This window comes from Ostrea edulis, chromosome 7 (genome assembly GCF_947568905.1).
Source record: "Ostrea edulis chromosome 7, xbOstEdul1.1, whole genome shotgun sequence".
NCBI classification, from domain to species: domain Eukaryota; kingdom Metazoa; phylum Mollusca; class Bivalvia; order Ostreida; family Ostreidae; genus Ostrea; species Ostrea edulis.
Window position 1 is genome coordinate 65,210,118 of NC_079170.1, and position 23,474 is coordinate 65,233,591.

General features: G+C 35.4%; 2 protein-coding genes across 2 annotated transcripts; both read right to left on the reverse strand.

Annotated features, from left to right (window-relative positions):
• Positions 1 to 1,708: 1,708 nt before the first annotated feature.
• On the reverse strand, positions 1,709 to 12,123 carry LOC125655241 (uncharacterized). The gene is made up of 8 exons (XM_048885454.2): positions 10,996 to 12,123; positions 6,583 to 6,832; positions 5,958 to 6,250; positions 5,610 to 5,756; positions 4,903 to 5,240; positions 3,273 to 4,586; positions 2,686 to 2,941; positions 1,709 to 2,592 (listed from the first exon to the last, which is right to left on the reverse strand). Exons 1-8 carry the CDS (start codon positions 11,182 to 11,184, stop codon positions 2,134 to 2,136), a joined length of 3,246 nt encoding a protein of 1,081 aa, XP_048741411.2. The 5' UTR covers positions 11,185 to 12,123; the 3' UTR covers positions 1,709 to 2,133.
• A 459-nt stretch (positions 12,124 to 12,582) lies between these two features.
• LOC125655239 (uncharacterized) lies at positions 12,583 to 23,450 on the reverse strand. Its single transcript, XM_048885451.2, has 8 exons — positions 23,110 to 23,450; positions 17,241 to 17,493; positions 16,703 to 17,007; positions 16,011 to 16,157; positions 15,385 to 15,716; positions 13,966 to 15,225; positions 13,606 to 13,834; positions 12,583 to 13,303 (listed from the first exon to the last, which is right to left on the reverse strand). Exons 1-8 carry the CDS (start codon positions 23,344 to 23,346, stop codon positions 12,824 to 12,826), a joined length of 3,243 nt encoding a protein of 1,080 aa, XP_048741408.2. The 5' UTR covers positions 23,347 to 23,450; the 3' UTR covers positions 12,583 to 12,823.
• Between the last annotated feature and the right edge of the window lie 24 nt (positions 23,451 to 23,474).

A 23,474-nucleotide genomic window follows, 5' to 3' on the forward strand; every position in this document is an offset into this window, starting at 1 on the left:
TTGAAGCTGTTGCCCCAGTATAAGCTGAGTTTACAGGGAACATATTATATTGATTGAAGCTGTTGCCCCAGTATAAGCTGAGTTTACAGGGAACATATTATATTGATTGAAGCTGTTGCCCCAGTATAAGCCGAGTTTACAGGGAACATATTATATTGATTGAAGCTGTTGCCTCAGTATAAGCCGAGTTTACAGGGAACATATTATATTGATTGATTGATTAATTGTATGTTACTTAACGTCCCTCTCGAGAATTTTTCACTCAAACGGAGACGTCACCAATAGCGGTGAAGAGCTTCAAATTTGGGCCTATGCTCGGCGCCTACGGCCATTGAGCAGTGAGAGTTCTTTAGCGTGCCACATCTACTGTGACGCGGGACATCCGTTTATAAGGTCATCTCCGATGACTTGTGACATTCACACCCGAGGCCGAACTATTGGCGATGGAACTGTCACTACCAGTTTTAACGACTGAGGCCTGTTGCCGCCAGGATTCTAATCCCAACCTTCCGCATGCAGGGCGAACGCTCTACCTCTAGATCACCGCGGCGGTGGGAACATATATTATACATAATATAATTTTTCCATACCTACACTGTATATGCGTGGTCGATTTTCAGCAATGATACATTTGTAATAGGCACATATTTGTGATGTACCTGTAACAACTGCCTTAAGACATTTAATTAAGCCCAGTAGTGAACGTTATACAAACAACAGACATATCAATATCATAAATGTCTACAGGTATTGCACGGTGTCCAAACACGGAAGTAAAATAATTACAATCTCTTATGGAAATAATGGCCTTCAAACTCCGAGTCGCCATGCCCTGAACATGATTTCTGAAACATGAAATCTTTGACCGTGAATGTCATGACGCTGATTATTCATTTGATTAATGACACTCTTTTTATTAAAAGAGAGATGCACCTGCATAGCGCTCCTTGCCTCAAACAAATACCTCATCATCCGACAACAAAGAGGGCACACGAAACCGATAAGGTGACAAATCGTAATTTTTCAGCTTTGCACCCACAAACTGCAGACAGCCCTGTGTTCTCGGAAATTATGGTGTAGAAAGATTCCCAATTTTCATTTTCATAAGATCACGTGAGGCGTAGATGATAGTCTTGTGGTTTGAAACTCGAGCTAAATAGCGTACCGAACCGTAAAGGTATTTCGTTTCGAACAGACACAGGTTAGCTGATTCAGCTTTATTTGCCGGTACTGCATTGATTTATGAGCCAAACTGGTCTTACATTCTTTTAAAGATGGGTCACCTGAAAGAGAATCAGTAAAGAAAATGAGAGACTTTATGCGATATTGATTTTACAGATATTTGAAATCATTCTACAAGACAGAGATTCATAAAAAGACAGATTAATATACATGTGTATATGTAACACACAGACAAATTATTTATATATTTATCGAAATTATTTAAAAAATAATATTACAGTGTCCGATATAAGATACAAAGAAATAAAATAAACAACACATAAAGTTAAAATACTAACGCAAATACTAAAATACTAACACAAGCACTTTCATTTTAAAATCCTGAGGATTTTTAAAATGAAAGCGTTTGCGTTAGAATTTTAACTTTGTGGGTTTTATTTTCTCTCTCTCTCTCTCTCTCTCTCTCTCTCTCTCTATATATATATATATATATATATATATATAGAGAGAGAGAGAGAGAGGGGGGGTTCCCGATGAGCCAATGCTTTTTATGATTTCAAAGACTTTGTAGTGAATACCGTCACCATTGTACAGTGCATGTGTATATTTATTATATCATTTATATATACATTGAACAATATGCCACTTCGATATTGCGAAAATGTGTTTGACAAACCTTTAATCTAATCAAGACAGCAACATTTGTAATTCTAATGAGATTGACAAACATCAAGCCTGAAGGGGAAAAATGCACACTTATGACAAAAGCTCACTAAAGTTAGAAGTCCTACTTCTACTTCAAAATCAATTATTCATTATTTACAAATAATAACCTAACAAGACAACATATTCCTGATGAACGCAAAGTATTCACAATTAATTGTAATGAATTAAAAGACGATCACGCATACACTCCAATATGTGCTGTTGAGTGTTTCGATAATGGGATTTCTAAAACGTCTCATTATGATCTTCTTGCAACGTCTCATGAGTAGACAAGGATGAATTCATTCGCGTTCTCCTGGTGTGGTTTTCCTCCGAAAAGATTACCAAGAATTCGGACATAGTTGGTCTCAGCTCTGTGGGGTGAATCAAACTTTTTGTAATCAAATCTTGTGTTGTTTCGTCTGTCTTTGCCAATCGTTGCCTCAGCTGCAGCATGGAAGACACATCAATTGAATGTATAAAGTCCGCAAGCGTCATTGACCTTTGTGAATCAAATGCTCGAGAAATCAAAATCAATTCATACATGAACAAAGCAAACGAATACACGTCATCCTTAGTTGTGTACACGTCACCGCTTAGGACTTCCGGTGAGAGGTATATAAACTCTTGAGCTTGGATGTGATCCTTGTCGAGTGGTAGCATGGCTTTTCTGGGTAAACAGGTCCCACTTAACTTCACTGTACCCTAATATACAAAGAAAATAAACTAGAAATTGTGATTTTTATATTATCAGGAAAAACATGGTAAGAACATTCACAAATAAATGGCGTGCTTTACTTGAGATGGTTTCTCCGCTGACACTGTAACGGTATCAGAAGTCAGTTCCATGTGAACCATGTCGCACTTATGTAAGTAGATCAGCCCCTCAATCACTTCTTGAATAATTCTGTTCACGTGAACGTCTCTTTCTAAAGGATGCCGCTTAAGGAAATCGTTGACAGATGTGAGATGTCCATCATATATCAGAGCTGGTAACGGCGCATCAGAGTGAGAAATCCCAAGGAATTCAGCAATGTGCTGGTTTTCCACGGACCTAAACAACAGAACAACATTAACTGATTATGTACGTCGGATATACACGGTATTAAAAATGTATTTAGAGTGTACAGTATCCAATATATAGGACCTACACTAAATTATTATTATTTCACTTTAGGTAAGATTTACTGTATTTTATAGTTTACTTCCCTTTTATAGTTTACTTCCCTTTAAGAAAACATTACTGTAAATATTTTTTTAGGGAACGGCTCTGAATATCCATGTTGCTATAGATGCATATGAAATATATTCTCGTGTGTTACTTGAACATTGCAAGTTTCCATGTTTATATTATATTGATGTTCACAACAAGTTGTAACTTGTACCTAAGTCTAGCTATCTCTGAATGTACTTCTGTAACCCCTGAGCTTGGGAGGTACACACGGATGAAAATGCTGACCATCTTTTCTTTTTTCTGCTTGCGGTATCCGTTTTGGTGCCCTGTCCACAGTCCTCGCACCAATTCTTTTCCTGGTTCCTGTACCATGGTTGAGGTGCTGACAGTTCTTGTCATATCAGAAGACCTGAAGGATTTATGGCCGTTTTTACAGGAACGATCTTTCACGCAGAGCTCGTTTACGCTGTAATCTGTCAGAAAGATATAACCTTTTCCATATTCTCTCAAATTCTCTCTCAATTTCTCGAAGTCTGTCATCATTTTGATATAAGTCTCACGAGATTCAATGGAGTCTGAACGACAGTGAACAATATGATTCAACGTCTCCTGGTTTGACTGTATAACCGATGGGATTCTCATCTCCAGCAATTCCAGAAACCGACACGGCCTATCCAACAATGCTTGAATAAAATCAAACAAAATGTCATATTTTTCGTCTGTACACATTTTCAAAACATTCTCTGATTTCTTGTGAGCTATCTTTGTCGGTTTAGCTAAGAAAGCATCCATCTTTTTGCGAACAACAACAGAATCGTATACTTTCAGTCTCTTGAATTTTCTCTTGAAATTGCGGGCTATATTTTTGATTGGGGATATGTATTGTGCAAGGACGGACACATTTAGAGGCATCAGTTCCTCCTCCGCGCTTTGTGTGGAAGTGGAAGAAATGTACAGGTTGATGCTGCTGACACTGAGTTGCGACATTCTTCGCAGCGTGCTTCGTCCTCTTTTGGTGGTTCGGGAAGCGCGCAACTCTTCTTTACCCACCGAGGCTCTTGACATGCTTATGTCTTGTTCAATTTTCCCGATTTGATTCTCCAGTCCATTAAATTCTCGTTTCACCTCCTCATAAAGCTCGTCCTCTAGCTTTTTCACTCCCTGTCGTTCTTCGTCCCATTCCTTTAATTCAAGAGAAATTCGATCCGCTGTGATATCTTCGATCTTTTCTTTGATTTGCTCCCAAGAATTTGATAGTGGAATTTCGCGGTCTATCCAATTTGTAATTCGTGAACGTGTTTGTGGTAACTGTAGATACGCACGAAAGTTTTTACAAATTTCAATCGAAGTTTCCTCTACTCGTGATTTCAATTTGGTCACCACAGAATTCGAACTACTTTTCAAAATCTCTAATTTTTGAGAAAGGTCTTGGATTTTGTCAATCCCGAGATTTTCCTCACTGTTGACTTGCTTGACTATTGCTTTGATATGATGTATTCCTCGTGTTAAAACTTTGTCAATCCACCTAGAAGATTGAATCGAGATCTTTATAAACTAGAAAACTTTCTCAAGTAATAGTATACTTTAGGGAAACCTGTATAGAATTAATTTTGGTCGGTCGACAGCTTTCCTTATGAACATTGCAATTACACTATACCCTGGTTTGTTCTATGCCTTTCATTATGAGGTGCATTAAAGTACACGTACGTCAATATGAACTAGTAGACCAGTATACGTGATTTAAAAGTCTTTACCACAGACTATATTGATGCTTATTTTACAAAAACAAACAAACAAAAAACCACAAACAAAAAACAAACAAACAAACAACAACAACTTACTTAAAAGTGGTGTGAATTCTTCTTTCCATTGCTTTTGAGTGCAGTTCTTGAATTGCCACAAGTAACTTCATATAATCATCAGTGATAAATTTCTTACTGACGGTCAATTCTCTGTTTGCTTTTTTGGCGGAGAATCGCAGAACCTGTGACTGTGAAAGATTTGTCCAGTATTTTTGGAGGCGAGAACATGCGTGATTGTACACCCTCGGTTGTTCCTCCCTGTTAATGAGATCCCACAGGTTGCAGATAAAGATGGCGCAACTGGGATCAAACGGCAATTCTGATTGGTCAGCTCTTTTTTTTTGATTGTCCATAATAAGGCGCAAGAGTGCACCTAGCTTTTAAAACAAGAATATATTCAAATTTCAATTCTTTATAGTATATTCTTAGATATAATATATATCGATGTTTATCAAATTACTAAGGTTAATGTATGCAATAGCTTCGGTTCTGATATCAAATAAGAATTAATGATCTACGTTCTAAAATAGATCAAACGCGGATGTGACCAGTCGACAGGGGATGCTTACTCCTCTTAGGGACCTTGATCCCACTTAGAACTGGTATGTCCAGCTAGGGTCCGTTTTTGCGCAAATGTTGATTTTGTATTCCTTATAGGAGTTATGAAATTGATCACCTTTTCACGCATATAATATATCATTGTATAAATGTGTTTTACACATAAATATGTATTGCATAAATTGCACCTTGTCCTCGTCCACGCCTCCAGCGCTGTCTGATTTGATGAGGTAAATAAAACCCATTACTTCATTGGTTGAAACGAAATTTCCAATGACAGAATCCATCGCCTCGTTCTCGCCAATACCAGGAGAATCAACAATAACCAAGCCGCACTGAGAAAAAAATGCAGAATATTAAATCAAAATCGAACAATTTCCACTTAATAGTGCTAAGTATTGTCTTTTAATGCGTACAGTCTCAGCAAATAGAAATCACTTATCCGTAAAATAGAATAGAGAATATCAATGCCACATATTTTAGGAACTTGAAGAAACAAGAACCTTTATTGGTTAACATTTTAATGCACCACAAACCCGAAGAATATTCGCTGATAGATGAATCTGGACTTCTTTGACGTCAGAACATTCTATTCGTTTTTCCACATCCTTTTCAAACAGTATGTCCCCCAGAACATTACGAAGCGAGTTAATGTCACACTTTTTGATGATGTAATCTTCCCGATCGTCTCTGTAAATTATACGGGCACTATTCTTTTCAGCGTAGGAAATTCGGGTTACTACCGAACTACATGGAAGTGCATGGGTAGGTAGCAGGTTTTCTTCGAGTAGAAGGTTCAATACAGTGGATTTTCCTGCACCAGTTTCTCCTAGGAATAAATTACATTGTCGATAGTGAATAATTATTCATAATAGCAATAAATTTGTAATAAGTATGTCGTCTGAATTGGAAAGGGGAGGGGGGCATTTTTGTCAGTCATTTCTCATGGCGGACTAAATTTTGCCTTTGCTATAGATTGCAATCACTTCCTTACCCACCCCCAAATTTCTAAATTGATTCTGACACTTACAGGATTGTGACTTATTTTTCAGTATTTTTCAAATATTTTTGTAACACCTACTGCATGTTGTGTTGTTGGTACAAATAATCAAGATCGTACAGTGTTCAAACCCTATGCCTGGAGATGAAAATCACATTTACCGGAAACTACTACCACGCATTCTCCTCTCTCAACTAATCCCGTTCTCTGTTGTATATCGTTACGGAGATCACTGATAATTCCTTCGGTTCTCAGAAACCCCTCGATGGCCGAAGTGCCTGTATCTTCCTTGTTTTCTTGAGTTTCCCTCTGGTACTTTTGGAACGTGTCATAACATATCTTAAGCATTTCCAGCAATTGTTTTCTCTTATGTTGATTGTCTCTCTGAACTCCCTGCATTGCTTTCTCTATCTGTTGTAAGAAGTAAAATTTGAGACATATTTTGATAACTAAACATGTCTGTGCAACGTTTAAGTAATGTCTTACACAGTATGATGATATATACGGAATAAAAACAATTTCCAAAAGAATTATGTATTTGTCGTTGAAAAATAATAAGCAACAAAATGATTAAAGACACATGGGTGGCCATGGTAAAACATTTAAACACAACAAAATTAAAAACAAATGAGTATGAATTCCTGCAGCTGTGCATGTCTTAAAATTGAATAAGTTAGAATGGATTAAAGATATCGATATAGAATAGAAAATAAGAAAAAATGGGGTGAAAGTTCACGAAGAGGGGGTATGGCGGAACAGCGCTTTCGAACTCTACAAAGGAAACATGTTTAACGGACGCATTGCTGCTGATTGGAGAACAGCTAAGGTACACGTAGCTTGGGATAGTTTCGAACTATAGTCCCGGTCAACTTTCTTAGAAATGGAAATATCCATAGTTGAAATGATAGTACATGTGTAAAAATGTGTGAAATCATGTTCGGATACTTGTTAAGTGTAGCCGAGTGCTTAATGAAAACAAATTATATGTAACATGTACATGTCACCACGATTACTAGCATAAAGTTGGGTGTAAATACAGAACTAAGACACGTGGTCAGTTGCTGAAGAAACTCAGATGAAAACCTACATGATCAAGTAAAAGGTCTGTAGCTGAGAATGACGGTAGATGGCTCCAGATGAACGGTAAATTTTTAATAAGGGCAGAATGTTTGGGTGAAATGGATTTACCCCACATGAGAGAAAATCAAAGCGAAAAAGGAGCACCTGCTTAGGACATGTTTTGTGCACCAGCAGCAGTGTGTATCCATGACATGCAATTTAGGGTCACAATTCATTAAATACACCAATATGAAATGCCAGTATTACAATAAAAGGAGAATAATTTGTTTCATTAGTTAGTCTGTCATCTGTCATAACCTGACTTTGATGTATACCCACTACCCACGTATTTCAGAACCATAAAAATACCCGTCGTCATCTAATGTGATACAGAACCATAAAAATATCCCCTGTCATCTAATGTAATACAGAATCCTAAAAATATCCCCTGTCATCTAATGTAATATAGAACCATAAAAATATCACCTGTCATCTAATGTAATACAGGACCATAAAAATATCCCCTGTCATCTAATGTAATACAGAATCCTAAAAATATCCCCTGTCATCTAATGTAATACAGGACCATGAAAATATCCCCTGTCATCTAATGTAATACAGAACCATAAAAATATCCCCTGTCATCTAATGTAATACAGAACCATAAAAATATCCCCTGTCATCTAATGTAATACAGAATCTGACTCGTCTACGCACTTCCTGGTTCAAGTAAATTTAATGTTTAATGACTGTCAAATAATCAAAACGCATCATTCAAAGGATGAAGACATTGTAAATATTTATGTTTCTAGCAACATGACACGCATGTACAATCAATCAACACCTAATTGGGTTTTTAAAAAGCTGTTGAGGTGTTCTACTCTAAATGTGCAGAAATCCTGAAAGCAGTTGGCATACAGTTTGGTGCGATACGTGCCAACCTTTAATTACAACCTTGGAAATTGTAATATGCAGAGTGCACCGAAGCGCTTGAGATATTTCCTTGTCCCAGTCTTGTTTCGTTTCTGAAGGAGAAAAATTGCACAAAGCCTTGCACATTAAGAACTACGTGTGCGTTACCATGAAACACAATAGTTCTACAATAGTTCTACAGGCTGCCATGTCCTCAACATGCTGCGTCAGCGCTTATATCTCATTCAAAAGTTCCTAGACTAGGGTAGATTGGGTAGCTTTCCCCCCGCAAAAGCTGTTGACCGAAGAGGGTATCAAGCATTTGGCTAGAAATTGTTTGACGGGTCTAAGAAGACGAGTGTTTTAAAACATATTTAAAAAGCTATTGAATTTCTCATAAGGTTTATAATAATAATGATACTGATAATCAATATAATGATTTGTATAGTGACTTATAAATGTTACTCTAAGGTACTTTACAAATATAGAAATATATAAGATATCATATCAAAATATTTAATTATTGATGGAATGGCAAAATAATGTTAGAGAGTATTAAAGTATATATGAGACAGGAAATTGGGATTGCTTTCCCATTTTAAATGGTTATATTTTTGGATCTTTTCACAGAATTGATAAGTATGTATAGAAATGAGCTTGGTCTCTCCGTAGGTCTAGATCTGGTTAACAGAACGCAATGGAAACGACCGGGAATCCCCCTGTTTAAATGCGAGCAATTAAATGTACAAATTAAAAATGGTAAAGATTTTTCTCGACTTTCTTTTTCTACACTTGGCAAGGCACATAAATATATGATGACTGAGTCTTTCACCTGAAATCGAATGTACCTTTTACTCATAAATGAATTGCCCTTGACAGAAAGAAGTTGGACTAAAAACTTCATAACAGTATATACTAAAGAATTTATAATGCTCAGAACAAGTTTATTAAAAATAGAATAAAGTACCAAACTTGATTGCATTGTTACAATACACATTTAAAATTGGCTGATCTTTAAAATAAAATAGATGAAACAACATATTTTCATAAACTCTTTACAAATGGGCAAGAAAGTAAATATTATGACTGTAAGAGTGTAACACTTTCTGTACAGAGCCCTGCAGATTTGGTTTGGTTGTTACTGGGTTTCAATCGAATTGTTCTTGTTTTCCATATATCCTACACGTCCCGTTTAAGGTCAGCATTTCTCAAATTCCATGATCGTTATAATGATTTAATTTGCCAATACATCCTGTTATCAAACCGAGTGCTGTCTGACGTGTTTTATACCAATTGTTAGACCGTCCTTTATAGGCTGATTTTGACTAAAGATTACTCCGTTTACCTGATCAAGATACGGGACTCACGACGAGTGTAATCGTTCAACAGGGGATAGTTATTGCTCCTAGGGACAGGATCCCACCTCTGGTGTATCTGAAAGTCCGTAATTGCCTTACTCTTAATTTTGTATTCTTTATGAGATCTATTAGATTTATCACTATTCATCATCTTCATTGTTTTACTGAATAAACTTTAGTATGATATATAAATTTGGAAAACTAACAATTATGGAACAATAATTACTTAGAACAGAAATAACTAGATACCGTGTGATTAAGCTATTCATTCAATAAATAGTACATAGATTTTCCAAGTGGCCTAAAAGTCCGAACCTATACTTAAGAATTTTCCTAGATTCCGGAATGGGTTTTTTCACAAGAAGAGACATAATCATATGTTACATGTACATACAAAACATTCATCGGAAGGAAAATGTCTCTACCACTCATGATTTCTTATGAATACATATGTACATATGTACGTTTCGCGATGCATCAAAGTTATTTTCCTTTAGAGAACTCTTATATACACAGTAAGGCGCGAAACAATTTGTTGTTGGACAAATTTCCATCACTGCATAAGGGAATGTACAAAGTTTCTCATGCGCTGTTTCACCACTGAAATTCAATTTCAAAATGCTTAAACCAGGTAAGTGATATGCATTCAGGAAGTATATAAATACATGTAAATTTTCTTATATTACGTGACGTCTCCATATGAGTGAAATATTCTCGAGAGGGACGTTAAACAATATACAATCAATCAATCAATCTTATGTTACGTTATTTCGCCGCTCGTACATACCACATCTTGGATATTACTAACAAATATGATCTTGTTTTCGTGTTTTCATTCTAGGAAAGCATTCTTTTCGATATCGTTTGGATTTTATACATTTACATCTTTAAACAGAAACCGTTTTTCTAATTCTAATCGGTTTCCACAGACTGCAGGTGCATTTTGTCCCACTTTAACATTCAGGGTAACATGAAATGTACCTTCTACACAGAAGAGCTCTTATCTCGAAACTTACGTATTCACGCAAAATCAAAGTCTTATTCAACGCTAATTTAGATTAAATTAAGCCCTCTGTTGTGGATTATTGTGATTCTGCAAAACTAAAGCTAAGAAAATGGTGCATATTGGTGACAAATACTAGTGTACTTCTTATAGATACGCAGTGACAGTGGTATTAATTGTCATACATATATATATACACATGAATATATCTTAAATCATGTACAAACAAACGCCACATTTACCACTTGTTTAAAGTCTCCATATTCATCCATTCTTAGTCCCATCAAAAGTCTCTCTTTTATTTCATCGATAGTAATTAGACCAGTTAGATCCACTCCCAACTCATCACTAATGTCGAACAACTTATCCATATCATCTTCATTTCTGACGTCATCCTCACTAATGTGAAATACGTCATCATCGTCATCCATAGTTTATGTTGCCTTCCGACTGTGGAAAGTCTTTCAGACGTCGTAATGTCAAGAAGTGTCGTGAAATACTTAGGAATACTAGATTGTTTTCTAATTTAAAGATTGGTCGACAGAACTGGTCTCATTGAACCGTTTGGCACTATCTTTTTATCTAACTGGCAAAACAAAGCTTTTAATTCTTATTGTACAAGTGACGGCCTTCTGAAAAGACACACTTTATTACGTCTTACACGGAAAATCTATCAGTTAAAACCACAAGACCGTGAATATATTTTTAAAAGACTACACACTTGGAAGGTCATGAGGTTGAGGACATACTACTTACAAGTTATTCATAGGTAAAAAAAAAAAAAAGAAAGAAAAAAAAGAAGAAGAAGAGCTGCGTTTAATTTAAAAAGATCATTACCTTTTATGAGTGTTTTGTCAGCAGTACACTTAATGCTGTTTCCTTGTATTTCATTTGTTGACAAAAACACTGACAAACAAGAGCCATTTTAACATTACGTTAAAACTTAAAAGTTTAATTACAAAATTAGAGATACAAGAAGTAAACGTTTAGTTCTATTGTACTCTGGGGTGTTTTACGTTCCCGTGATACAAACATGACTTCCCATGTATGAAGGGTAAAACTTCGTGCATGCCCTCTCCAGCTATGAGATCACTGACAAGTGCAAGAGTACCGTCTTGAGACTTCAAGGAAGTGTCATTTTGTGACCTTCTACGACAACCTGACATTCCGGAATGTGTATCTGTTATGTGTCTCACAATAGATATCACAAAAGCCTTTCTCTTGAAAACTCCATCCTGAATAGGAAAATGAGGGTGTTGTTGTTTTTTTCACTTCTAGATTAAAAAGCGTGGAATTGCGAATAAAAATCTTTTATTTCAAAATACCGAAATAGACCATGTGATGTAAACAGTTCAACAATAGATGAATGAGTATATGTTTTTTCAGTTGAGTATTGAAAGGAACAACATCAAAATAGTATTCACGCAAAAAAAAATATAGGTTTTTCTGAATGTGCAATAGTTACAATTTTAACCATTTTCGTAAAATTATCCAACTCTTTAGCTCATAGCATTGCTGATGAAGTCATACCAAGTGAATCTCTTCTCTAGAACAAGAAATGCAAAATTTTCTTTGGAGAGTCCTCAGAGTATAAAAAATGTTACATTCAAAGGCATCCAATAGTTCTCATACACCAAAATTATCTTATTGTAATGAAAAACAAACAAAACCAAAATATGGAGAAATCCAATAGTTCTCATACACCAAAATTATCTTATTGTAATGGAAAACAAACAAACAAAACCAAAATATGGAGAAATCCTTTGTGTGAATTAGCAAGTGAGTAGAAATGTATAAACTCATACAATGTACTAAAAATGAGGGATTCATTTTACGTTTTCATTCATATTTTATTAGCAAGCATACATGTTTTACAATACATATCTTAGCTGAAAACTAATAGCAATAGTAAATAAAACGAAATATGTGAGACATATACTTGTGCAAAAATACAAGTATGTTAAAAACAAATTGCACATTAATGAATACTCTGTATAAAAATACGATAACAACAAGGTCGTCTGAATGAAAGAAAATTTTTCCCTAGCAATGATGCTGTTTCAAATTCCTTCACCTTCGATACAGCACGTCTTGCTCTAAATAATTTCTTTGATTAGATTCAGGTTTATGTTCTTCAACTACTTTCTGCATAATATCAACAAGCGGAAATTTCACGTCCAGGAACTCGCCTGCACGCGGACGGTCGTCTGCTTTTCCGAAACACTTTGAGATCAACGCACTGATGTCCTCGGGCTGATCCCCCAAAACTTCATCTACATTTAACATTTGCAGTGGGTTCACTTCCCTTGCGAACTGGTCAAGAGACCATTCACGGTGTTCTTTGTACGGTCGCTTTCTAAAGATCAACTCCAGAGCGAGAAGCCCGACTGCATACGAATCATCACATGCAAGGTACGCTTCACCGTTTAGTACTTCCGGTGAAAGGAATACGAAATGAGACGCCTGGATGGACTCGGGATCCATTGGAAGATTAGCTCGTCGTGGAAGACATGCTCCTGTTAACTTTACCGTCCCCGTCCCTTGTTTAACCTGTTCAAAACAACAAGCTTTAGACATTTTCTCTCTCTCAAAAGAATAGCCTATCGAAAACCTACATATGGAGGTGTATTTTAAGAGTTTACTTACATTACGACGCATCAATTTGCTATGATAATAGTTACATTGCTTTTCTGCCATTCGAGACTTTACAATAAACTTTTGAATTACATTTATAATTATTATAGATAAAACACGTCTCTGTTATACCATAGACTGATGAAAGTTTGTATTTACTTGTACCAATCAAGTTACAATAAACTGAAACATAACCACAGACTAGAATCACATAGTACCGTGATGGTGTGCAAATTTAGCTCCATGTGAACTAAATTTCTGCGGTGGAGATAGTCCAAGCCTTTTACTGTTTCCTGGAACGCTTTTATCCGTTCTTTTACATCTTTGTTTCTACTTTTGAAATGCTGGCGAAGTGTCTTCATTCGATCATTGTAAATGAGTGATGGCAATCCGGAGTGCACTCGATGGAGACCGAGAAATTCAGCAACATTGTTGTGTTTCAAAAATCTGTTTCGAAGAGAAAAGGATACATTTATTTCAAGGTTTTGTTATGCAGGAAAATATGCGCAATGATTGGCATAATGATTCAAACATAACCAAAAGCTGTACATGTCTAGCTGTGAATTTGTTGTTTATACCTGAGTTTGGAAACTTCAGAAGTTACATTCTGCACTCCAGAAGATTTCATGTAAATTCTAATAAACACCCGAGTTTCTTGTACGTCATCTTCCTTTCGAACATTTCCGTTTTGCAGGATAGTCCAGAGAGCTCTTGTTTCACCTGTCTGTTGAGTATGGCCATCTTTTGAGCTGTTCTCGATGAAATTGGAAATGCGGATTGATTGTGAACCAGAACTGCTACCAGAATCAGATATTCGTATGTCAGCATTACGAAAGTCATCCACAAAGATTTCTCCTTCTCCATATTCAGTGAGCTGTTGCTTCAGATCTTCTAAACCATTCATCATCTCTTCGTATAACTCTATCGAAACTTTTGTGTCCCTTCGACAACGTAGTACATGATCCATCACTTTCCTATCAGAGCGAATGATAGCGGGAATTTTATCACGGATATCTCCAAGCTTTTCTCTACACTGATCAAATAAAGCATTGACAAACTTTCGAAGGAAATCATTCCCGGCTTTCGTATTAAGTATGTAGTTGTAGTACCGTTCTGATTTTTCTCGAGCTAGTCTGGTTCGATTCTTCTCATAATCAGCTAGTCGATTTCTTCCAGTGACGAGATTCCCCATAGCGTTACTGAGAGGAGAAAGGATTTGAGCAATTAATGGAACAGACAGGTGATCATCTGCATATACCATGATGCCTGGCAATGTTGCTCGTCGAGCATTACCAACAGAAAGTCGTTTACGCATTGTTCCAAATGGATTTTGAGCCGAATCATCACTGGCAGTGGATTTATTGTCTGCCATTAAATCTTCATCTACATCAGCTAATTCCCCATTCAATATGTTCAACTTCAGTTGTATCTCTGTCAAAATTGTCTTTTCGATTTCTTGGATGAAGCCTTGTTGGTCCTCCCATCTGACCAGTTCCTTGGATATTCTATTAGAGGTACGCTCGTAAATTTCCATCTTGATGTCAGTCCACGTCGTGAAGTCGATTATACTAGGTGTTTCAGGCAGTGTCCAGTTGGTGATTTGTGTTTTGGAAGGCCGGGTCATCAAATGTTCTCGAAATTGTTGGTATACATCTTCACAAGCTTGATCAATCTTGTCCGTAAGTGTCTGAAACACTTCTTCTGCGCTGGCTCCTATCCCATTTAACTTTGCCTCTATCTGAGACATCTTGTCCTGGAGATCTTCCTCTGATGAATCCAAACGATGGACAAAAGTCTTAAGGTGGTGAGTCATTCTTTTCAATATCGTCTCCATCCATCTAAGAGGATTGTAAAAAACATGATTCATTACAAAATTAGTAGATCGATATTATACCGGTAATCAAGTTATCAATAATGCAAAATGGCATTTCCCCCTATTCCGTGGAGAGATTAAAGTGTTCTATTTTGAAGGTGTCAAATTATACTTGTGGACTCACTTGTAAGTTGCTGTGACTCTTTTATCGAGGGCTGAAGTATAAAGTTCCTGGATTCCGTCCCACAAAGTCTTGTAGTCAGACGTAATATAATTAGGGTCATGTCCTAGTTCCCTCATCGCCTCAGTAGCAGAGAATCGGATTACTTGGTCTGATTTCAGACCAGGCCAATATTTTCCGAGTCTCGATACTATGTATTGAAACACCTTATCTCTGTCGACCTTTTTGACATTGTCCCAATGATTGCATACAAACAGAGCGAGTCGTGGATCAAATCCTAAACCATTCTTCTTCTCTTTTTGTGATGTCAGAATCATTTTCAACAATTCCCCTATCTAATAAACAATTATATAGGAATTAAACAACACCATTGAGGTGGTCTATTAGTAAGATAAAATAACTACAGTGTACTCTGGATATATGGAAATTCAGGAGACCGAAATGAATTCTTCATTATATCCATAAGAATAACCGATGTGGAACCATATAAATAATATTACTGGGGATTTATTTTTACTTCAATATAACAGATAGTTCATTATAGGTAACTTCAATGTAAGTGTAGTGGACTGTAGAATGATAGTTTCAACGTCATTTTTTCAACGATGTAAATGAATTATGAAGTATACCCTGTCTTCATCCACTCTCTGACCACTGTCGGACTTGATTAGGTAAATGAATCCATTGATCTGATTAGTGGCCACGAACCGCTGAATTACGTTGTCCATAGATTTATTTTCTCCTATTCCGGGAGAGTCCACTAAGACGAGGCCATTCTGTTGAACCAAAGGTGAAATGTATTAACTTTAACATGTTCTTGAAAATTAGACCGAGTGTATAACAAATAGGCCAAATAAATCAATAAAACCTTTTCATGAACCAATTTCGCTATTCATTCACTACAAGGGAAACGGGATAGATACATAAAGATAGATGTATAAAGATAACGAACAGTGTTCAATCTCACTAGTCATGATAATTATAATGAATAGAAAATCGAGCGTATGGCAAACACGGACCCCTATGTAAACACCAGAGGTGGGAATGTGTGCTGAGTCAGAGCACAATGAAAGGTGAAGATAGGAAACAGTGATCAATCTCATAACTTCTATAAGGAATACGAAATAGAGAGTTGGGTAAGCATGGACCCTTGGATATACCAGAGGTGGGATCAAGTGCCTAGTATAATTTGAAGAAGAAAAAACGTTTCGTAAACACAGTTATCTTCATAAATATTAATAATCCCCTTCCAAATTTAATTGTAATCCACACATTGTTAATGTCATAGAAATGTTACTAATATTTAATAAGGTTTTAATACCTTTAATCTGTCGTTTGGAAGTTTGAGTTGAACTTCTGCAATGAAGTCACAGGAAACGTCTATTTTTTCACGCTTTTCAATGTCACTTTCAAACAATAGCTTTTCAATTTGTAGTTTGAGGTCTTCGTTTGGATTGATAATGAACTCTTCTGTTTTCCCACTTCCATACAAAAGATGTATCGCAGTCTGATCACCATAGGAAATTCTGGTAACGACAGCAGTGCAGGAAATGGCTTTGACTGTCAAAAGGTCCTTGGATCCCAGGATCAAATTCAGAAATGTTGTCTTGCCAGCATTTGTTTCACCTTCAAATAAAATTGGTTACACGTACATACATCATTTCAAATCATTTTATGTGTGCTTTCCGAGAAGTATAGTAAGCAATGCTTTGTTTTTGTGTTTAAATTTGTATCATGGCTATACAGCTAGGTTTGTTTTAATCGACAACATAATATCAAAAAAACCAACAACAACAAAAAAATTAAAAAACAAAAAAAACAAAAAACCACGTAGAAAGACGAAAGGAGGATAAACATACCCGCGACGACAACAACGCACTGTCCGTTAGTGATCTGCTGTGCTTTCAGTCTGAGGTCCTCAGCTAGGTCCTTGGTTATACCCTCTGTCTGTAGGAGAGATTCTAGAGTTGTCTGCCCCTCGATACGCTCTTTTCCAGAGGAAGACATTTGATAAAAACTCTTATTAGTTTGGATAAACTTGTCTAGAAGTTCCCCAAGTTTCTTCCGTCTATTTGAATCGTCGTTATGTTTCTCTAGGAGTAGTTTCACTTTCTGCAGAAATAAGAGGTAGATGAGGGATGAAATCATGAAAATAGTGTGACCAGAAATTAATGTTTTAATGTTTCAAAGCCTAATTCATTCAAAAGAAATACATTGGTCAAACTGAAATCTTCATAGACAGAGTTCAAAGCCTGGAAACCGTGCACTAGTTTGAAGCACGTTGTTAGGTTCAGTTCCTTCATATACAAGTTTATTTCTTGTTAAAATCGTCTGCTTGAGATACATGTAGGAGCCCATTAATACTGAGTACGATACTGACGACGATAGTGTAGATTTATAGTGCAGACTTCCCAGTAGGGGCCCTGCTACACTATATATGATACTGTTCAGATACTAGTAATTATATATACATGCATATGCAAAGTATTCTTTCTTTGGATTTCTTGAGTTATGCATTTTACTTAACACCCACGTACTCGCTAAATAATGCTTTGGAATGAGGTTTCCTTTCGGTGTATTGTCACTCCTCATTATTGTTGAGCTGGCATTCTGCAGCACAATACAATTTTTATGTGTATTTGATACATTATTATTAAGGATCTGATTGGACGACTGACCAAAAATCTGGTACCCGGAAGAAAAAATATAGAACTGAAATTCTATAGAGTCCCACTGGGAGATTGTTAGTTGAATGTTAAGTATGTACATTGTGTCGATTTAACTCATGCTGGCTTTAAATACGTTTAAAAATCTAAAAAGGCTTGCGATTGGGATATTCTCATGTTTATTAAAAATCAATTGCAGTGGGTTTTTTAGAATGATATGTGAAGTCTTACAAAAGAATAAATAACGTAGATAGAAAAATAAATTACATGCAATTTAGAAATAAATGCAAAATAATGATATGTTTTATCTGTATATGTTTTCATTTAATGAGAGGGGGAATTGATAAGTTTACACCATGCAGTGAAATGGGTTAACCTAAGATAATAGGTTTTTTTTCCCTCAAATACTTGAGATTAAATCAAATATCTCTTCGGGCTTAGTTTACAATTTTGAATCACGCTTTAAAAATCTGCAAGAATCCTTATCTTCCCCTTTCAATTCAATTGATTCTCATATAACCCCAAACTACCATTTGAGAAGATCTACATATGCATACAACATTAGATAAAAAATGCAATGCATACAAGAGTACATGTATATAGAATATTGTTTAACTCTGGACGGTGGTACCCTCTTGTGAATTACATTAATAAATTTGGTAAGGTTACTGATCAGAAATATTTCTTTTTACATGAAATTTAATTAAAGAATTTTTTTATTTCATTTGGTCTATTTGCATATTAAAAGAAGGTAAATAGAGTTTCTTTCGCTAAGAGCTGGACTAGTCATGTTATAATGTAGCTACAGAACTGTAGCCATCAGGGAAATTCCCAGAAAAATACAAATCTGAAGCTGGATATAATGAAACTCAACCCCATCATTGTTTTCACAAGAAGTACAAATTCTCTGATTTTTTGGTATATCATAGGATTAAACATTCTTTTTGAAACATTTATCGATACGTAAACTCTGGACATTTTACTCACAAACTGAATGAAAGTGCGAAGCACTTTTATGTTAAGTTTGTTAGTTAAATGTCCGGAGTTTACACATCGACGAATGCTTTAAAAAGGATATTTGATTCCGACAATTCCAATACGTTCCCTGTATTATCTTAGTTCAACAATTTGAATAGTTTCGTCGTACTATGTTATTTGTTTTCAGGTGCGTATGCATACATAGCATTTTTGGATTTATTGATGGGTAAATTCTCATTTAGCTTTTTTTGTCCAATTTGAAAAACAATTGTAATACTATATAGTAATAACATTGGATATATATATATATATATATATATATATATATATATATATATATATATATATATATATAAACTTATAAAGCACACCTTTACTTGATGCATTACAACAGAGGTCCATCTCTGTTGAAATGGATCATTACAGAATTTGTTTGATAACAATATGCATCAGTCATTTTCCGTTTTCCACATCTTGCAATATTTAGGTATAGTTAATTCTCACTATTGTAAATTTTTAGGCATACATGTACATCTAATGCACTTAAAATTAACGTCAACAATTTTACCCAGAATATCATTATTCTCATTTTGACATTTATGTACAACATTTTTAGATTGCCCAGGGGTCATCAACAGATGTCTCCAATACTTCTGGAATAACTATTAGCAATATTTTATAGTTATCATATCAATATTTAAAAACATAGGTTTAAGGTCACTCATTATGTGTGCCCTAAACTTTTATTTAATGGCCCGTTAAAACGCCTAGTATGAAGTGTAATTTCAGCATCGAAAGAGTAACGCAAATTATTATCTATTATTTTATACGATTTTTTGTGTGATTTTTTCCGGAATGACAAAAAGGTGTTTTGTTTGCAAATAGATTTTAGAGTCCATATTTCGTTCTGACTGAAGGCATGGTATGAATATCTAATAAAACATGCCTACGAGGATCTGATAGACGTTCTAGTATTATTTTCTCCTCGATTAAAATGATATTCATGAAATTTAAAACGGTATTTGTTGATATTTTTAAAATTTACGGCTAAAATATTGAAAACTCATATCAATTACAAACAGCATATTTCTGACAAAATGTATTTTAAAAAGAAATTGAAATGGCTGAAATTCAGAAATATTACAATTTTTCAAACTAGAACCAAGCCCGATCGGAATTATAAAAAGTAGTCCTAGAGAACATTGTAATATAATCCGAGGACTATACATTCCCTGGATGTCAAATGGTTTATGAATGAAATGAATTTATAAAGGAAACTTATATCTTGATGAAAAGTGCTAAAAGTAACAACAATATGATTATTTTAGTAATTTCAATCAATTTTTATCGGGGTCGGTACTCCCCCCCACCCCCCTAAGGTTTGGTTCAAATGTACGAAATAAAAATAAAAATAAATAATTCATAATAAAAACAAATAGCGATATTTCTGAAAATTGGCAATTTCATTTCAATTTCTTTTCAAAATATATTTTTCCAACATAACCCCCCCCCCCCCCCAAATGACATGTTTCTTGAAGACATAAGAAATATCAACGAAAAACTATTATGACTTCATAAATGTGTTTTAGTTTAAAAAATCATGACATTTACTCAAGTCTTCGTGTCAAGATTTAGTCGATATTCATATCATGCATCAAATCATAGCGAAGTTTGAATGTTAAAATCTCTTATTGGCAAACAAAACACTTTTGTGATTCCGGAAAAAATCGCAAAAATACAAGTACACGTAAAATGACCGAGAGCTTGGGTCACTCTTTCGATGGAGAAATTGTGCTTCATGTGAGGTGCTTAAATGAGCCATTATATAAAATTTTAGTGTAATGAGCCTGCTTAAATTCATGAATAAGGCGGATTCTATACCAATCTCCCGCGTTCTCGGAGTATGGTATAAAGACACAGCATGAAATATTACGTGTCAACGCTGGGTTACGAACGTGTGACCTCTTGGCTTCCAACCACATGTAATCCTCTCATCTACATCTTGTTTTGTTCTGCACAACCCATAATTAGTTTAAAATATCTATTCATTCATATGCAAAAAATGAGGATTTTCATCTCTCTCATTGGTTTGGAAATGCAAGCAAAAGTTTAGCTGGAAACCCTGAATTAGATATCCTGTGACGGGCAGAGGTTCACAATAACAAGCGTACAATAGATTAAAAAAAACATAGAATTCCCGAAACACAATGTACACACGCAAAAGGCGTCCTGTATGAAAGTTTTCTTTAAAATGAATTTGTCTCTTTTGTAAAGAAACAATTTCACGTACGTCATTATAAAAAGGGAATTATTTAAGAGGAAGAAATTTTACATGAAGCCACTTATTAGTATCAAATTATGAATCATCTAATGGATGATAGAACACGGGCTATAGTGGAAAATATAGTGTACTGCAGTGGTTAAATGGATATTAAATTATGAATAAACAAGATGTGTTACTTTATGAAACACTGATGCCCCCGTATGGTTCTCAAAGAAATGTTTTGTCACAAATAATATACATGTAAAATATGAAAGCCCTATCATCATCCATTTAAAACTTATGACCAAGGTTAAAGTATTTCAAAAGTAGGTCAAACCTTGAAGTGAATATCATAAGGTCAAACATGCTGGTACATGTACCAAAAAACGGTCTTGTTACAAGGAATACCTGTGTGAAATATGAAAGCCCCTTCATCTTTCATTCCAAACTTTGGTCTAAGGTTAAAGTGTTTGTTAACAAACAGACGAACAGACAAATTCTCTATGTCTCCGAATCTCCGATTACGGGAGAATAAAAAGTATTCAGGGGTTCAAAGAGCCACAGTCACTAGTACTCACTTACAACATGTATATTGACCTTGAACATTGAATGCGACCTTCAGATCCATTGATCGTTGCAAATCATTTACTGTTGTGAAATTTCAATAAAATTTGATAGACTTAATTTGAGTGAAGTTTTGGCCATTTGAAGGTTTAACATTGTCCATCCCATCAAACAAACGGACGGAAAAACGCCATATAAAGCTGCCATTGTATTTCAACCTACCAGGAAGTACCCGGTATTGTACTTAAGTTATACAATAATTAGCTCTGTTGTTTGGCATTTCTTCAAATCGATCATAAAAGACCTGTTTGTACGGTACACAAGGACAGATGTGGACCATCTCAAGAGCAATGTAATTTATACAGTGCTACACGGAATTCAATTTCTTTTTTTAAATGAAGAAACTAAGATACAGAATTTTGCGTTTGTCATTTGAATCTTGCCAATGGGAATCTGTTAGAATTTTGCCTATGGAATGATACTAGTATCCCGAAGCTTTATTAGTGTTTGTATGTTCGTTGCTTGTCATTTTTGTAGAAGACATTTTATCCACATTTGTTATTAAATTTCTACAAAACTTATAATAAAGGTACCTTGCATAAACCATTAATTGTCAAATTCCAAAGTAATTTCCCAAATTTCTTGTGTAGTAGAGAGTGTTTTGTAACCAGTTCTTTATCTTTGGATTCTATTATCCTTTTTCAAGTTTGAAAGTTCAAAGGGCAATGTGACCACAGTTTGGAGCATTCCATGTTTTATATGAAGTTGCTTATTCGGTGGAACCTTGTTTTTCCCGACAAGGAGATTCTCACGTTTTCGGCTCTCTTTATGTTTTCACTTTATTTCAATGTAGTATCGAGGTGGTGTATATACTTTTATCTTAAATCATTTTTTAACCAATGGAGAGAATATCGGAATTCAAAAAGAATAAATTCAACGGGACTCTCGTCTACAGCGCGGTTGTGTACAGTGTCTTTTAAAAAAGTGTTTTTAAGTAAGATTATCATTCTTCATAGTGTGAGCAAAGAAATCATAATCATATTTGGTAGTATTTACATTTAAGGAATTCATAAAAAGAGGCTTTTCTTCCTATTTATCGATTTGAATTCTTAACCAAAAACAGTGCTGCTAAATTTAGGATATATTCTCATGGTTTGTCTTCGTAATGCCATTTTTCTATCAGTGAAATATTCCAGGGTAACACAGACAGCATACTACTTCTACAGACTTGCAATTTTTTATTCAAAATAATTTTACCGTTTCGATATGGTTTTCCCGCGAATCCAAATAATCCAGATGCATGCAGATCCTATTTTGCATTTCTTCGACGTTGTTTAGCCCAGACATATCAACTCCAAGCTCATCAGCATAATCCATAACACTGTCCAGATCAGCATCAGGATTTAAAACCATGTCTCTAGTTACGCTTGATACGCTAGTTCTTTTGGTAGCAACCCATGCTTTATGGGACGCATCTATACCAGAATACGCCATATTTACAATTTTGGTGTTAAAATGTAATTCATGTCTATGTAGAGGAATTATATATGCCGTTCTAAACTTTAAACTGCGTGCGCATGTCAAGCATGCGGGGAAAAACTGCGCGGTTTTGGTGTGTTTTT

Bases quoted from the DNA above. Each gene is read 5' to 3' on its own strand.
- LOC125655239 (XM_048885451.2), bottom strand. From the start codon at position 23,346: ATGGCGTATTCTGGTATAGATGCGTCCCATAAAGCATGGGTTGCTACC. The intron at 13,835-13,965 runs GTATAAACAACA...TCTTCGAAACAG, and splicing joins TCTGAAGTTTCCAAACTCAG to ATTTTTGAAACACAACAATG. The intron at 13,304-13,605 runs GTACTATGTGAT...TGTTTTGAACAG, and splicing joins TAAATTTGCACACCATCACG to GTTAAACAAGGGACGGGGAC.
- LOC125655241 (XM_048885454.2), bottom strand. From the start codon at position 11,184: ATGGATGACGATGATGACGTATTTCACATTAGTGAGGATGACGTCAGA. The intron at 6,251-6,582 runs GTAAATGTGATT...ATTTATTCCTAG, and splicing joins ATGCGTGGTAGTAGTTTCCG to GAGAAACTGGTGCAGGAAAA. The intron at 5,241-5,609 runs GTGCAATTTATG...TTGTTTTAAAAG, and splicing joins GAGGCGTGGACGAGGACAAG to CTAGGTGCACTCTTGCGCCT.